A 16172-nucleotide genomic window follows, 5' to 3' on the forward strand; every position below is an offset into this window, starting at 1 on the left:
CTGGCTCTGATATTTGCAGGTAGCAGAACGAGCACTGTACTACTGGAACAACGAGTACATTTTGAGTCTAATTGAAGAGAATAATGCCAAAATCCTGCCCATCATGTTTGGAAGCTTGTACCGGATCTCCAAAGAACACTGGAACCCGTATGTTTTTAGTTTAAACTTCATCTTGTAGTATTACTGTGGTCCACTGTATTTAAACATTGGAATACATTTTTTTGTCCAAAATATTCCATGCTAGTGCACACAATATACACAATTACTCATGTCTTAACTGATAATGTATTAAATGAGTTATGATTAGCTTAACCTTATAATTTAATGCAGGCCCTCTCTTTGAACTTCAAATCTACCATCTCATCAATGAAGGTTAAGAAAGATCTTATTCAGTCCACCATATCTGACCATACCCACAAGGTCATCTTGCTTGAAACTAACACTAATATAACAGATGAATGTCTACTTGCTCTTGAGAGGACATGCACAGCCTTGTCAGATAGCAATGCTAATCTACAGACTAAAGTCACCGACATGGATTCTTTAGAGAGTCGCAATGAATGTTTTTGACAGTGCCTGACCTGTTAAAGTTTAACAAGGTTTAATGGGTGCATGACGTGAGGCTACCTGCAACTGCATAAGTTGAGCCTGAACTCCAAGATAAACTTAAAACGGTTGTTGTTCTTCATATGGAATGCTCTTATTGGTAGTTTACATCTTGCTTTTTATTGAGACCAGACCCAATAAACAGTCCAGCGGCGGTTAAAATCATGGCAGTGCCAAGGGGTTAGTTGGGAAAACCGTGGATGAGGTCAATAGGTGTTCACGTCATAGATGCCACTGTATCGTCTATTTTGGCATGCTGATCATTCAGCATCATAGACAGGAACTATCCATTTTATCATTTGTAACAAATGGTGGTAACAAATCTTTTCTTGTCATCAAGTTACCTGTTATAGTTGCCAAAATGATGGTAACTCAGTTTGCAGTAACAAATATTTTTCAGTGTTAAATTGTCATGCGATTTATTTATTTTTTGAATGTGCTCTTTTTTCTGAATTGTCTCAGGACGATCGTGACCCTGGTGTACAATGTATTAAAAACACTGATGGAGATGAACAGCAAACTGTTTGATGAGTTGACGGCCTCATACAAATCCGACAGACAACGGTAAGTGCATGTTCTTTACTATTTGCGCATTCTTCCAAGGAATATTCCGGGTTCAGTACAAGTTAAGTTCAGTCGACAGCATTTGTGGCATAATATTGATTACCACAAACATTTATTTTGACTCCTTTAAAAAAGCAAAAATCGAGGTTACTGTGAGGCACTAACAATGGAAGTGAATGGGGGCCAATCTGTAAACATTAAAATACTCATTGTTTCAAAAGTATAGTCACAAGATGTAAACAATATCTGTGTAAACATGATTTTAGTGTTATAACATCACTTACTAACCTTTTCTGTGTCAAGTTACAGCCAATTTTACAACTTTGTTGCCATGTCGATGTCAGCAATCCCTAAAATGACCATTTAAACAACTTTAAAGCTCAAATAATACATGAGTTTTAACAGAAGTATTAATTTATGTGCTTTTATAAAATGATAAGCTTCATATTTCTGCCATTAAACCCTCCAAAATTGGCCTCATTGACTTCCATTTTAAGTGCCTTACTTTAACACAGATTTTTGCTTTTTTTAAAGAAGTGGAATCAAAATACATTTCTGTGGTAATCAATATTATGCCACACATACTGTCGATTGTGCTTAACTTCAGAGGTCGACCGATATTGTTTTTTTCAGGCCGATGCCGATCTTTTGAAATCCGGGTCGGCCGATGGCCTATTAATGCTGCCGATTTATTTTGGCCGATATTTGGCCGATATGTGCTTGTTTTTAACCTTTTATTTGAACCTTTTATTTGAAAGATAAAATGTAACACAAATAATTACTTAAGATAGACAAAATTTCTCAACAAATACATTTATTGAACACTTGACCAATCTGCACTTGTACACTTAAAATTAAAAATGTATAATGTAAAAACATATTGTATAAATAATGTATAACAAATATATTAAATAAACAGAGCAGGTGTTACGAACTGCTCCGAGACACGAAGGTTGAGATCCAAATGCAGCTTTAATTAAGGGGCAATCCAGACACGTAATCCAATATTCAGAGCATCCAAGAGAAGCACAGGAATAACTAGGGATGGGTATCGTTAAGGATTTAATGGTATTACTATCTTACCGATACTGCTTATCGATCCGGTACTTTAACGGTATTCTTAACGGTTCTTTTTGTTATATATATATAATTTTATTTCAGGAAGGTCTACTAACATTACTGTTAAAATAAAGTAATCAATTGTAAAATAACACTGCATAGTTTATCATAGATAGATTAATGCTTATTAATGCAGAAGTTATTCATTCAAGAGCTGTAAGTGATTTTCTCTTTGCCTTTTGTTGTTTGATTCGCAGTAATGGCTCAATCGTCAACATGTTCATTAGACCGCTTCCCCTTCAAGACCGAGTTCAGATCTAATAGGCTCCTGATGCAGCATATTTTCTCCCCAACTATTTCCATAACTACGTCCATTTAAGACATAAACTGTGTTTAAGTGAATCTCCAAGCCGGTCATTTTGCATATTTTTGTGTATAGTTGATCGTTTAGACGCGCACATGAAACCCAAAATAGTCTATACTTTGCTTGTCTCTTTGTGTTGTGTTTCGAGCGCGCGCCGCCTTGGGAACGGTATCTCTTGCGCTCTTTTTATTATTAAACGCGTCCCGCAATTTAGCAACAGTAGCATTTTACAACAATCACCGATCGTGCTGATTCTGACGTTAAGTTTGAGTTTTAGGGAGAAATGTCAGTGCACCGCTGTGAAGGGAAGGAAGTTGTGCTAGACAGAATGCGGCTTATGTATAAATATTCTTTTTATAATCTTTGGAAGGCGAAATATAAAATAAAATCAGACTAATATCACAGATCTAAAGTGTAAACAGGCTACATTTGAATGTTTAGTTCTGTCACTCATTAAGCAGGGCTCGTGTTGTGCTCGCTGTGCGCGAGATCTCTCTCTCTCTCTGACTGCGAATAGCTAAATTGCATCACAGAAAAATGGTTTCATATTATTAAACATAGAAATGGCTGGCGAGGTAAAATAACTTTCTCTTTATAGCAATAAAGAATGTATTTTCTTAATTTCTCCAGTACTGACAGCAGACTCGATAACGTCCGAGCTTACCAAAGCCAGTCCTTCACTAGCCTGTATTGCGTTGGTATATTTTTATTACTTATTTATCTGCATTGAGTGACAACCCTCTCAAATATAAGACACACAAACAGAACAAATAAAAGTCTCAGATTCACTGTCTGTAATTGCAAAATTCTTGCTTACTTATTGTGACATGATAGCAACCCTTCAGCTGTGATAATGCAACTTCAACTACGCTATCAATATCCAAAGTAGCCGAACGTCATGTCAACTATCGCGTTTGTCACGTTTTTTTCTTGAAGTTGGCAGTAACATATCAAAAGTTTTTAATTAAATATAAAGGAGTTATAAGAATTTAATCCTTACCATTTTCTCCAAGGAACTTAGCTCCTTCCTTAGGCACTGGATGAGGTCTGCTCACTCTGCTGGAAAATGACTTTAGGGGCAGCGCGCATCGAACACGTGTTCCACAACAACACTAGGCTGCCCACAGATGCGCCTGCCTAATAATCGGCTTGATATGCGTGGATATTGGCCGATGCCGATTATGTTAAAAATGCAAAAAATCGGCCGATTAATCGGTCGACCTCTACTTAACTTGTTCTGAACCCGTAATATACCTTTAAAATGACACTTGGCTTATGATTGGCTTTTACGTCTGTCCTCAGAGAGAGGAAGAAAGAGCAGGAACGAGAGGAACTGTGGAGGAAGCTGGATGAACTGAGACTGCAACAGACATCAAAGATCCAGAATAACAGACATGAGATCCAGTTTACCTTCAACAACAACAATAACAGCAACCTTCATAAGGATGAAAACACTTCAGTAGCCATTACTGACAGTGTTGAGAGCACCACCTGGGCCAAATGACACAGGCATGTTTATGTTTTCACTACCCATTATTTTGTTGGTTTACAGATGTAAACTGCTGTCCAGAGCAGTGAGGACATGGACCTTGTTGGAGAAGTAATCTTTATATTTTTAAGTGAGAGTATTTTTTTTTTTTAAATCCCCCAAATTCTATGTAAAACTAAATCAAAATGCTATTTTCTTTTGGAAAAGGATAATATATTTTGTATATATACGTTTATTTTTTAAGTTAAATGTGGGTATAGTAAACTTCTGAACACTTTTGTCTATTCAGAGACTTACACCTCTTATTATGGACAGTGGGCACAAATAAGGTCCTTTAAAAGGAATATTCTAGGTTCAATACAAATTAAGCTCAATTGACAGCATTTGTGGCATAATGTTGATTACCACAAAAATGTATTTTGAGTCTTCCCCCTTTCTTTATAAAAACAGAAACCAAGGTTTCAGTGAGGCACTTACAATGGAAGTGAATGGGGGCCAATTTTTTAACATTAATATACTCACAGTTTCAAAAGTATAGTCACAAAACATAAATAATATGCATGTAAACATGATTTTAGTGTTATAACATCACTTACTAACCTTTTCTGTGTAAAGTTATGACCAATTTTACAACTATGTTACCATGACGATGTAATGTCAACAAACTCTAAAACCCTAAAATGACTGTAAAACTGTAGATTTAAACAACTTAACTGCTCAAATAATACATGAGTTTTAACAGATGAATTAATGTAAGTGCTTTTATAAAATTATAAGCTTCACATTTCGGCCTTTAAACCCTCCAAAAATTGGCCCCATTCACTTCCATTGTAAGTGTCTCACTGTACACAGTTTTTTGCTTTTTTTTTAATTTATTTAGAAAAGAACGGACGAGTCTAAATACTTTTTTGTGGTAATCAACATTATGCCACAAATGCTGTCGATTGAGCTTAACTTGTTCTGAACCCGGAATATTCTGTTAATGTAAAGCCTTTTTATTGGGCCCAGTTATAGTAAGCAGGCTATATTTAGATCAGTATTTAGCGGTGACATGAACTTGAAATATTGTTAATGAGTTCTATAATGGTGCAAGTCTCAAAAAACACCAAAGGGCCGATCACAATGAATATGTTTTATTGTGTTAATCTGCCGTTTTTAAATAGTTTTTCTAAGTAAACATGCGCTAGAGAGACGTCTTTGACTGTTGTGTCACATCTTGCCTGTGTTGTGTTTTAAAGAAGCTGTGTCAAGCTAAAAACATTTAAAAACATGTTTGGGACCTGCATTCTGTTCATTCGTTGCACTGCATCTTTTTAACACAATGCATTCTGTCTGTGCAGCCTCTAACATGATTAAAACCATGCACATGTATATTGATGTCTATAGTTGATATGATATGTACAATATTGTGTCATTTGACCACTTCCTGGAAGTGTCAGATTTTAGCCTTTTCTGCTATTTTAAGGAAGCGCAAATGTATAGTGGACCTGTCCAGATGTGGGACGGATCTGTTTCATTGTAGTCCAAGCAGAAACTGCCTGATGCACAAAAGCTGCGTTCTGATAAAACCGAAATACCTGGGCAAGGTGACCGAGCATTTTTTGTTTGTTTTTTTGCAAGATGTAACTTGCTAGTTACATTTGTGTTGAAATGAAAATGACTGCCATCATAAGGTCAGTATTTGCATGATAAATGCAACATTTTAAATACAGAGTTTTATTAGAAACCCATTGCTTTCTGGTAACTTTAGCTCCACTGGCTATATGTTTTACAGTACTGGTAAGGAATAATTCTTTAGTGTTACAAAACTCAGGGAAAACCTCATGTTGCCCAACTTCAATAAAAATGATGGCAAAGAGTTTTTTACCTGCTCCAAATAGATCATTCCTAATATTTTAATGTTGTGTTTACCTATAGATAAACAACTGTAGATGAAACTCCTCGACATTCCATTCAACATTCAGGCAGTTTTTGTTTTGCTTCAACAACAAAAAAATATTTTTAAAAATCCCTCATCGCTATGCAGTTATTAGAAGTTATTGTATTAAGAAATATTTAGTTTTGCTGAAATTAAGTTTTTTTTTTTTTTGCTGTGAGAATGTGTAAAGAACCTTGTTGTAATGTAATATCATGCATTAAAATGCCAGACTGATTATATGTTTAATGTGAAACTTTTCTGTTCTGTTCAGGCTTCAATGTCATAGTGAAATGTTATTTACAGAAAATGGGGTACAACGGGGACGGGGTAAAAGGCTCCTTTGATTTTATCTTCTCCCAAAAACTAAATAGCATCACAAACTATCACAGGACTTTCCTAAACACCTGTTTGACACTATGAACTGCAAAATGTTCCTGTTCTGAGTCATTGCGTGTAATGTCTAAAGGTTGATTTTGAGGCAATTTGAGCTAATATTTATGTAGCTAATGAGTATCCTGGAAATTATCACATTTATTTTGAGACAAAATACCTATTTGACATTTTTCATTTTAAGGTGATTATATATAATAATAACTGTCCAGTAAGTGAAAGGATAGTTTTTGGGGTAAAATGCCCCCCTGTTGCAGGGGCTAAATGCACCTATAAAACACACTGTTTTTCCGAAGTGGGGGGAATAGATCTGATATGAAGAATCAAACTGACTGATCTAATCATAATGGAGATTACATTTTGTTTCTATATAGAATACTTGAGATGAGGTCAAATGTGATTGAAATGAACAAGAAAATATGCTAAATTTACTGAAGTGGTTATTTTTGATAAGTATTATCTTCATTTGTTGCTCAAAAAATCATCTTGCTGTGTCAAAAGTATTTGCAGAAGTTTACAAATTGCTCCCTATAACTATTACTCCGGCATAACCCCCCTGGTGGCCTTTTACCCCAAGTGAGGAAGCCTTTTACCCCAGGTTGTGGGGTAAATGGCCCCCTTGTCATATATTTGTATTATTATTATTCAATACAAGCTTCTGTTATTTATTTCACGCAAATGATTTTGCTTCATCAATATTCAATCAAAATAAATGTATTTCTTGAATCTCGATACACTTGTCCCCTACTATAATTGGAAACAACTCTTTTAATGAGGAGACATGTTATAGTTATCACAGATGATGGAAGCAGAGAGCTTCTTTTATCATGGAAGCTTTGAAATAAAGGTCAGTTACCAGTGGAGAGATTAATTTATCACAAACACAACTCTAAATGTCATCCACTGATGACCAAGCAGTAATTTAATTCAATAGTTTTAATATTTTAACACAATATACATTTGACTCACACAGAATAATGAAACTTGGCAGCTTTACTTCAGTGCAACAGCTGTAAATGCCACCTACTGGCACAAAAGTGCATTTAGCTCTACAAGACTTGCCTGTAAATGGTGTGGACAATTCTCTAAAGTACACAAATCTTTGTGCATTCAATAAAATTAGCAAAAGGTACGCTTAGAGACACAAGCAATAAATAAAGTTATTTACAGTATAGTTACCACAGATCTGCTTGTAATGCATGGCCCTTGTGAGTAAGCATACGTCAAAGGTTCCCTTCATGTGCCCAGGATCCCTATTGCTTTCAATTAACCTTTTGCTTAAAACCAATGATGCAAAAGCAAACAAGATGAATGGATGTGTCATGCTATTTATTTATTTATTAAAAAACTGTAATAAAATCCAACTGGACAGCTTGTCAAAGGTGTATAAAGTGGTTAGAAATTATTCTTAAGCTAAAGTACAGATATAGTATCAATGCGTTACTCACAGCACATAATTAATTAAAAAAGTTAATTTCTTCAGTATCATTATTGATGATTGTTATGAAAGTACTGCTGAAACAATTAATGGTCACAAGCATGCCCTCACACTCTTATAATACAAATGAATAAAGTTCAGACATGAAACTCTATGTAGTGCGAGCTGATAGGTCCTTTGAACTTGTTATCTGTTTGCAAGTCGGCTTGCATTGTGTAAGCTGATAGGTTCATTGACAGGTAATCGGTTAGCCAATCGATCTCTATTTTTTGTTTTTAAATGTCTAACATTTAAATTGCCTAGTTTGGCAGAAAACCTGGTTTAACTGTAGAGTGCTGCAAGAGTTTTCTCTGAAACCCCCCTCCTGCCCGGTACCACCTGTCTAGATTTGCTACATGAGACTGTATATTTGTTGAATTGTGCAGCAGCAGCTGACACATGCTGAAGCATGTCTGTGTATGTTCTACCGGTAGCAATTTTCAAACTGAGAAGGAAAAGCTGATGTAAAGAAAGTACGTTTTATGAGCTGATTCAAACTAATAAAAACATTTTTTTGACTATTTTTACATGAATGTTCTGGGTTCAATACAAGTGAAGCTCAATCGACAGGATTTGTGGCATAATGTTAATTAACACAAAAAGTTATTTTGATTTGTCTCTCCTGTTATTTTTATAAAAAAATGTAAAAAGCAAAAATCTGGGTTACAGTGAGGCACTTACAATTAACATGACTGAACCTATCAGTTAATTTAAAATACTCACTGTTTCAAGAGTATAGCTACAAAATGTAAACAATATGTGTGTTAATGTGATTTTAGTGTGAAAAAAATCACTTACTAACCTTTTCTGTGTAAAGTTACAAATTTTACAACTTCACTGCCATGATGACGTCATGCCGTAAACCCTGTAAAAATGGCAATTTAACAACTTTACAGCTCAATTAATACACAGTTTTGTCAAAAAATGAATATAAGTGCTTTTATACAATTGTAAGCTTCCAAACCCCCGCCCTCCAAAGACATGCTGACATACAGACACGCATGAGCTGTGTCTGAGTATGCATACTTTCCTGCAATTTAGAGTGGCAAAAACTGTTTATCAATGAAGTAGTATTTCCGAATCCTCATTACTCATAAAAGTGAGATTTTAAAGTGTGCATCTATCCATAATCCCACGTGAGTTGAGGAGACGTCACGTTCAAATGATGGTTAAAAAAAAAGAAAAAGCTGGAGAGCCACAATTTTTTTTAATTGTAAGTGCTATATATACACCAATAAATTTGTTCCTTTTGCTTCAGTGGCGTAGCCAGAAACAAAGCGTTGGGTGTGCCAAGAGAAAACATCTAGGTTACGTACGTAACCTCCGTTCCCGATGGAGGGAACGAGACGTTGTGTCAGAGAAGCGACACTAGGGGTCTCTCTTGAGTGCCGATATTCACCTCTGATCTATGAAAAAAGGCCAATGAGAAGTTGGCAGCCAGTATTTGCATATCCCGCCCCCGGACATAAGGGTATTTAAGAGGCGCAAATACAGGAGTTCATTCAGGATTTTTCTGAGGAGCCGGAAATGGTCCGGCCACAACAGTGGCTTCGGCTCAGCGGCGTGGCGGGGAAGACACAGCGTCTCGTTCCTCCATCGGGAGCGGAGGTTACATCGTAACCTAGGCGTTCCCCTTCTGTCAGCTCTCTCCATGTTGTGTCAGAGAAGCGACACTAGGGGTCCACTTATAAAAGTGCCATGCGCTGAGCGGTGTGCGTGAACTGCTGATACAGGAGCGAGCAGGTATTCTTACGTGCAGGACGACCAACTGTATCAGGCTGCACGTACCCTTCCCCAGTGCCCCATTCAAGCCATCAGAATCCTTTTCGTTACCCTGGAAGGGGGAACAAGGTGATGGCCGCCAACCTGGGAACGGGCCAGCCTGGCTGGGCCTCTTTTCTCTCTATGTTTCTCGCATAGAGCAACTACGGCCAGGGCCCTTACACGCATTGAGGGAAGGGGGTCTTAGCCCTTCTTTCAGGGGGAGAAGACCCTGCGGAGGCCACACCTACACTGCAGGGGAGGCAAAGAGTGGCAGATACCTCACATGGCCTGTCAGGACCTATGTGGAAAAGTTGGTGCGGTGGTAGATCCAACCTCGTAGAGGGGGGATAGCGTACAGCATGGCGACCGAGGCAGCTGTAACTGCCTAAGGGAGACACGTGAGTCCGCTCGCGAGGGGACAGTACCGCGGAATTACACACAGGTGGAGTCCGAACAGGAGGCCTTACCTGTGGAGCACCTATTCCAGTACAGGGTAGATTGGGTACCCGTAGTGGCTTGGGTTGGCGAGTTCCTCCGCTGAACTGCGGACCCACAAGGGCTAGGGAGGAGTCAACCAGCGACCCGAAGATGGGATCTCCTGGGAATGGAGGCACACTATTTTACCTCGGTTGAGGGAAAGGGCGCTAGGCGCAAGCGATTCACCCGGTCAGGTCGTCAGCGTGTTACCGAGTTCTACGGGCTCGGACCTGAGAAAACACGGGACGATACTGACTCAACTCGGAGATTGTAGAAGCTCGAAAAAGTGTTAGGTGTTGCCCAGCCCGCTGCTCTGCAGATCTCTGCTAGGGAGGTGCCCCTGGCCAGTGCCCACGAGGACGCAACACCCCTGGTGGAGTGAGCTTGGACCCGCAAGGGGGGGGCACGGCCTGGGTGTGATAAGCCAGTGAAATGGCGTCGACAACCCAGTGGGTAAGCCTCTGATTGGAGACAGCGTTCCCTTTCTGCTATCCCCCGAAGCAGACAAAGCGCTGCTCAGAGCGTCTGGTGCTCTGTGTGTCGCTAACAGAGAACGCTTGCAGGTCCCCGACCCTCTTGATGGAGGCGAGCGCGATCAGCAGGGCGGTCTTGAGAGAGAGGGCCCTGAGTCCAGCTGAATCTAGCGGCTCGAAAGGGGGTCTCTGGAGGCCCGTGAGGACGATCGAGAGATCCCAGGAGGGAAACAGGTTAGGCCGGGAGGGAGTCAGCCTCCGGGCACCTTTTAGGAACCTGACAATTAAGTCGTGCTTACCAAGAGACTTAGCTGTCTACCGTGTCGTGGTGAGCCGCGATGGCGGCGACATACACCTTGAGGGTGGAGGGGGACAGCCTCCTCACCAGCCTCTCCTGTAGAAACACAAGGAATGACCTAACCGCGCACTTCTGTGGGTCTTCGACTCGGAAGAACACCAGTCTGCAAACAGACGCCACTTTAGGGCGTAAAGATGCCTGGTAGAGGGGGCTCTGGCTTGGTTGATAGTATCTAAGACGGTCGATGTTAGGCCGGCTAGATCTTCCGCATCTTGTCCAGGGGCCAGACGTGGAGGTTCCAGAGGTCTGGGTGCGGGTGCCAGAGCGTGCCCCGTCCCTGAGAAAGAAGGTCCTTCCTCAGGGGAATTCGCCAGGGGAGGGGCTGTCGTGAGGAGCATGAGGTCCGAGAACCAAGTCCGGGTGGGCCAGTAGGGGGCCACCAGAATGACCTGCTCTTCGTCCTCCCTGACCTTGCATAGCACCTGTGCAAGAAGGCTCACTGGGGGAAATGCGTACTTGCGCAGCCCCGCGGGCCAGCTGAGTGCCAAAGCATCTGCCCCGAGGGGAGCCTCTGTCCGGGCATACCAGAGCGGGTAGTGGGAGGTTTTTGGGAGGCAAACAGGTCTACCTGGGCCCTGCCGAACCTGTCCCAAATGAGCTGGACCGACTGGGGGTTGAGCCTCCACTCTCTGCCAGGCGAGCTTTGTCTTGACAGCGCGTCCGCTATTTCATTGAGGTTGCCGGGGATGTGAATGGCGCGCAGTGACTTGAGTCGCTGCTGACTCCAAAGGAGGAGACGACGTTCGAGCTGTGACTTGTGGAGGGAGCATACTCCGCCTTGGCGATTTATGTAGGCTACGACCGTGGTGCTGTCTGTCCTGACTAGGACGTGCTTGCCCTGAATTCAAGGGAGAAACTTCCTCAGGGGAAGGAGAACAGCCAGCAGCTCTAGGCAGTTGATGTGCCAACGCAGCAGGCCTTGGTTCCACCGGCCTGCAGCTGCGTCCCCATTGTACACGGCGCCCCAACCCAATTTGGAGGCGTTGGTTGTAACCAGAACGCGTCGGGACACCTGCTGCAAGGGTACTCCTGCCCGTAGAAAGCAGAGGTCTGTCCAGAGTTTGAAGGTTTGGCAGCAGGCAGTGGTAACTTTCAAGTTGTGCGTGCCGTGGCGCCATGCTCATCTCGGGACTCGAGTCTGGAGCCAGTGCTGAAGTGGTCACATATGCATCAACCCCAGCGGCGCGGCGCGGCGGAGGATGCCATATGCCCCAGGAGCTGTTGGAATCATTTAGAGGGACCACGGCACCTGGCTTGAAAGGAGCAAGGCATTTCAGCACTGACTGAGCACGCTCGTTGGAGAGATATGCTATTATTGAGACTGAGTCTAACTCCAAACCGGGAAAAGAGATGCTCTGGACCGGGGTGAGCTTGCTCTTTTCCCAGTTGACCTGAAGCCTCAAACGGCTGAGGTGCCTGAGCACCTGGTCTCTGTGCGCACACAGTAACTCTCGCGAGGGGGCCAGGATGAGCCAGTCGTCGAGGTAATTGAGTATGCGTATGCTGGCTTCTCGGAGCGGGGCAAGAGCTGCCTCTGCGACTTTCATGAAGACGCGAGGGGACAGAGACAGGCCGAAGGGGGGACTTTGTACTGATACGCCTGGCCGTCGAACACAAGCCGTAGGAAGGGTCGATGTCGAGGGCGAATCGAGACGTGGAAGTACGCGTCCTTCGGGTCTACCGCTTCGAACCAATCTAGATGCCGGACGCCAGATAGAGTTTGTTTCTGGGTGAGCATTTTGAACGGGAGTTTGGACAAGGTCCGATTAAAAACTCGCAGGTCCAGATCGGCTGTAAGCCACCGCCTTTCTTGGGTACAACGAAGTAAGGGCTGTAGACACCCTTCTTCGTTTTGGTTGGAGGGACAGGCTCTATCGCGTCCTTGGTTAAAAGGGAGCCGATTTCTTCGTGCAGGGACTGGGCATGTTTGTCGTGTACTGCGGAAAAATGAATGCCCACGAAGGAGTCGAATGGTCCGGTGCAGCCAGCGTGACGGGCTGGGCAGTGAAAGCCACGCCTCTAAGCTCCGTGCTAGGGGCACTAAGGGGACGAGTATTTTGGACGTACCCGGTGGGGCTTCACAGTGGTGCGGAACAGGTAACAGGCAATGTGGCGTCCCGAGGCTCTGGTGCTGAGAATAAACTCAAAGCACTTACCTTGCTCCACGCACCCGGCAGGGGGCGGGTTCGTGACTGAGGAGGAGGTCTGATGCTGGCGTCCTCTGAACTCGTCTGAACCTGCCAGCCGGGGAACAGTCGTGGGGCTGAGGGCGGGGAAACCGCGTCCGGGAAGCCGGGACTGTTGAGGCCTGAAAGCAGAGTGCCGTGAGAACAGCATTTGCGGGCCAGGTGACCCAGAGACAACAAGGAAATAGCTCTATAGATTGTAAAGAATTTAACAAAAAAAAATTCTCCTCCCGGCCCTCCACCGGGGAATGGAGTGGTCTTACCAGCTCCAGAGCTACCGTCTCGGTCTCTGGGTTGGTCATCTCAGGAGCGCCTGGGAGCCTTCTGGGTCCTCAAGGGGGTCCGTGTGACGATGGGCGTCCAACTTCTGCGGGGAGCTCGACGCTGGGGCTGAGAGCTGGGCCCACTCACTTGTTTCTTGAAAGCCGCAGGAGGACGTCCTCGCCGAGCAGACAGGGCATGGCCCCTGGCGGCAGGTTTGCGGCAGGGCAAGATGTGTGAAAATAGCCTTCATCTGTTTCTTCACCACTGAGGACTGCTGGGCGAAGTCGTCAAGTGGTGTCGCCGAATGGACGGAGCTGGGAGAAGGGGGCGTTGAGAAAGTGTGCTTTGTTTGCCTCCTGTACTGCCTGTCCATCGTTGCGTTTCTGGACCACGGAGTGGCCATCGCCTGTTTGAGTGCAGTTCCTGCAGCACGTCAAGAACAGGACTACCCAAGTGCAGATTTTGAAGTGCCCTGGCCACTCCGTGGTCCAGAAATGGACTTGCAGGAGGGGGCCATGGCGTGCAGGGGGGAGCGGTCTGGGACCACTCTACCACTGAGTGTAGCGAGAGCGGAGGAGAGAGGAAGCTGGGCTTGCTCAGCTCGTCATGCACGTCCGGGAAGGAACCCGGGGGGGGGGCGCGGCTGTGAGCGGCGCACATGCCCGGGGAACCAATTAAGCCCGGGGAAGCATAGCGGACCTTCATGCGTCAGGCTCAGACTGGGCGGAGACCCGAAGGTGGCGGCCCAGGCGAGTTATCCGCACCCGACACCGCTGTTACGCTCTCCGATGCAGCGGTGATGTCATCATCCAGTGCCGGGGAGCTCGAGGGACCGGACGGTAGGCTGTTAAGCGGACCGCACTAATCCCGAGCTCGGGGGAAGTAGGCAAGCGTGCCGGGGAGGTGGGAGGTTTCGAGGAGATTTACCCGTTATTCTCCCCAGATCGTTCTTCATCGCCCGCGGCGCCTGCCTCAATCCCGTAGGAAGGAGGCGAGGCACGGGGGGCGGCTGAAATGGCTCTCTCTCACTACAAGAGAAAGCAGAGATCGCAACGCTGCCCCGGTTATGTTCTCACACTGAAAACATAACCCATTGGAGAGAATGCTCATCCCGAGCTCGGACGGAAACAAGCAAGCGTGACGGGGAGGCGGGGGGTTTCGAGGGGGTTCACCCGGCGAAACGGAGCCGTCACTGTCCCCAGATCATTTTCATCGCCACGGCGCCTGCCTCAATCCCGTAGGAAGGAGGCGAGGCGAGGCGGCTGAAGCGGCTTTTCTCACTACAACAAAAAGCCTATGACCGCAATGCTGTCATGGCTATGTTCTCGTACTGAAAACATAGACCATTCATAAAAACGCTGCCTGCGTGTGATCGCAACCCAGGAATGCAAGGCAGTTTTTATGCCCGTCAGAGGTGGGGAGAATCAACGCATCCAGAAACTACACAGGGGCGGAAAGTCGTCTTTAAAAAGACGCGTCCTGAGAAGGACGTTCAACGCTGCTGTGTTTTGCTCTTTTAGAGTGAAATTTACTCTTTTAGAATAACTCTTTCGAGTTGTCTGTGCTGTCGAAGCGCCATAAAAAGAGAAAGCCGCTGTTGTGCGCCATAAAGTCCAACAGCATGCAGAGCGTCAGAGGATTAAACAGGAACTTGGTGTGTAACTCGCAGCAGACTGCATGCATGACCATCGGCTCCGAAGAAATTTTCTGAATGAACTCCCGTATTTGCGCCGCTTAAATACCTGTATGTCCGGGGGCGGGATATGCAAATACTGGCTGCCAACTTCTCATTGGCCTTTTTGCATAGATCAGAGGTGAATATCGGCGCTCAAGAGAGACCCCTAGTGTCGCTTCTCTGACACAACGTGGAGAGAGCGACAGAAGGGGAACTGTGTGTGCCAGAACTAAACCACAATTAAGTGAAATAATAAAAGACCATTAACAACCATTGTATCAATTTCTTTTTGCCTTTAATTTTTTAAGCTCTGTGATATGTTTAAATGACTTAAAAACAATAATTAAATCGCGTAGTTAAGCCTAATCTTAATAATTCAGCATACATTTTTTTGCACAATACAGAAACATTACTAAAAATACACCAGGTTTTAATTACATTCACTGGTTTAAAAACTTATTTGTGGATAAGAAATAAATCAATAATGAATTGTGTTGAACAGAAGAATGCAAAACCTTTTTTTGAAAATGTTTGTATTTATTGAGATCAGGGACTGTTTGGTTCATAATAAAAAATAAAAATAATATTTTTACGTTCATTATTATGACAATATACAGTAAATAATGGATAATACCATGTCTGACATGATGTATACAGATGGTAAGTAGACCGCTAATTATGCGCAATAGACTTGCATATCATCAGGGGAATTTTTACTAAACCAATAATATGCAGGACAGTACACGGGATCTTTTCAAGCGTATTCTCGACGCATAATATATCGTAATCGGGGAAGAAAAATTAACTAATTTAGCTTGTATGAACACATGCAATTATGAATAATGAGGCATAAATCCAATCTCAGTAGCATAAATGTTCTTAATTTAAAGTGTGCGCATGTTTCCTCAGTCACGCGTACCTCTGTAACACATTGGGTATTTTTATAGGCATTATAATTGATTATTAAATTTAGTAATCGATGTATTTACGCTTCAGCATAATTATGATGCATTTTACACCCCTACATATTATAATGAAGTGTCAAAAAACCTGTCCTTTCAATTAGGTGTGCAAGCTTACGTTTTGGGTGGCAGTGGCACACCCATGG

At 43.4% G+C, this 16172-nt stretch overlaps 1 protein-coding gene across 1 annotated transcript in view; it reads left to right on the forward strand.

Moving 5' to 3' along the window:
* Positions 1 to 7116, forward strand: part of LOC127624228 (serine/threonine-protein phosphatase 2A 56 kDa regulatory subunit alpha isoform-like) — a 39677-nt gene extending 32561 nt beyond the window's left edge. Inside the window, exons 11-13 of the mRNA XM_052098954.1 lie at positions 20 to 147; positions 1069 to 1170; positions 3896 to 7116. Of these exons, the coding sequence (XP_051954914.1) occupies positions 20 to 147; positions 1069 to 1170; positions 3896 to 4097 (432 nt within the window). The 3' untranslated portion in view covers positions 4098 to 7116. The remainder of the gene's footprint in view (positions 1 to 19; positions 148 to 1068; positions 1171 to 3895) is intronic.
* Positions 7117 to 16172: the final 9056 nt, after the last annotated feature.

The sequence above is a fragment of the Xyrauchen texanus genome, chromosome 30, assembly GCF_025860055.1.
Source record: "Xyrauchen texanus isolate HMW12.3.18 chromosome 30, RBS_HiC_50CHRs, whole genome shotgun sequence".
In the NCBI taxonomy this organism is placed as follows: domain Eukaryota; kingdom Metazoa; phylum Chordata; class Actinopteri; order Cypriniformes; family Catostomidae; genus Xyrauchen; species Xyrauchen texanus.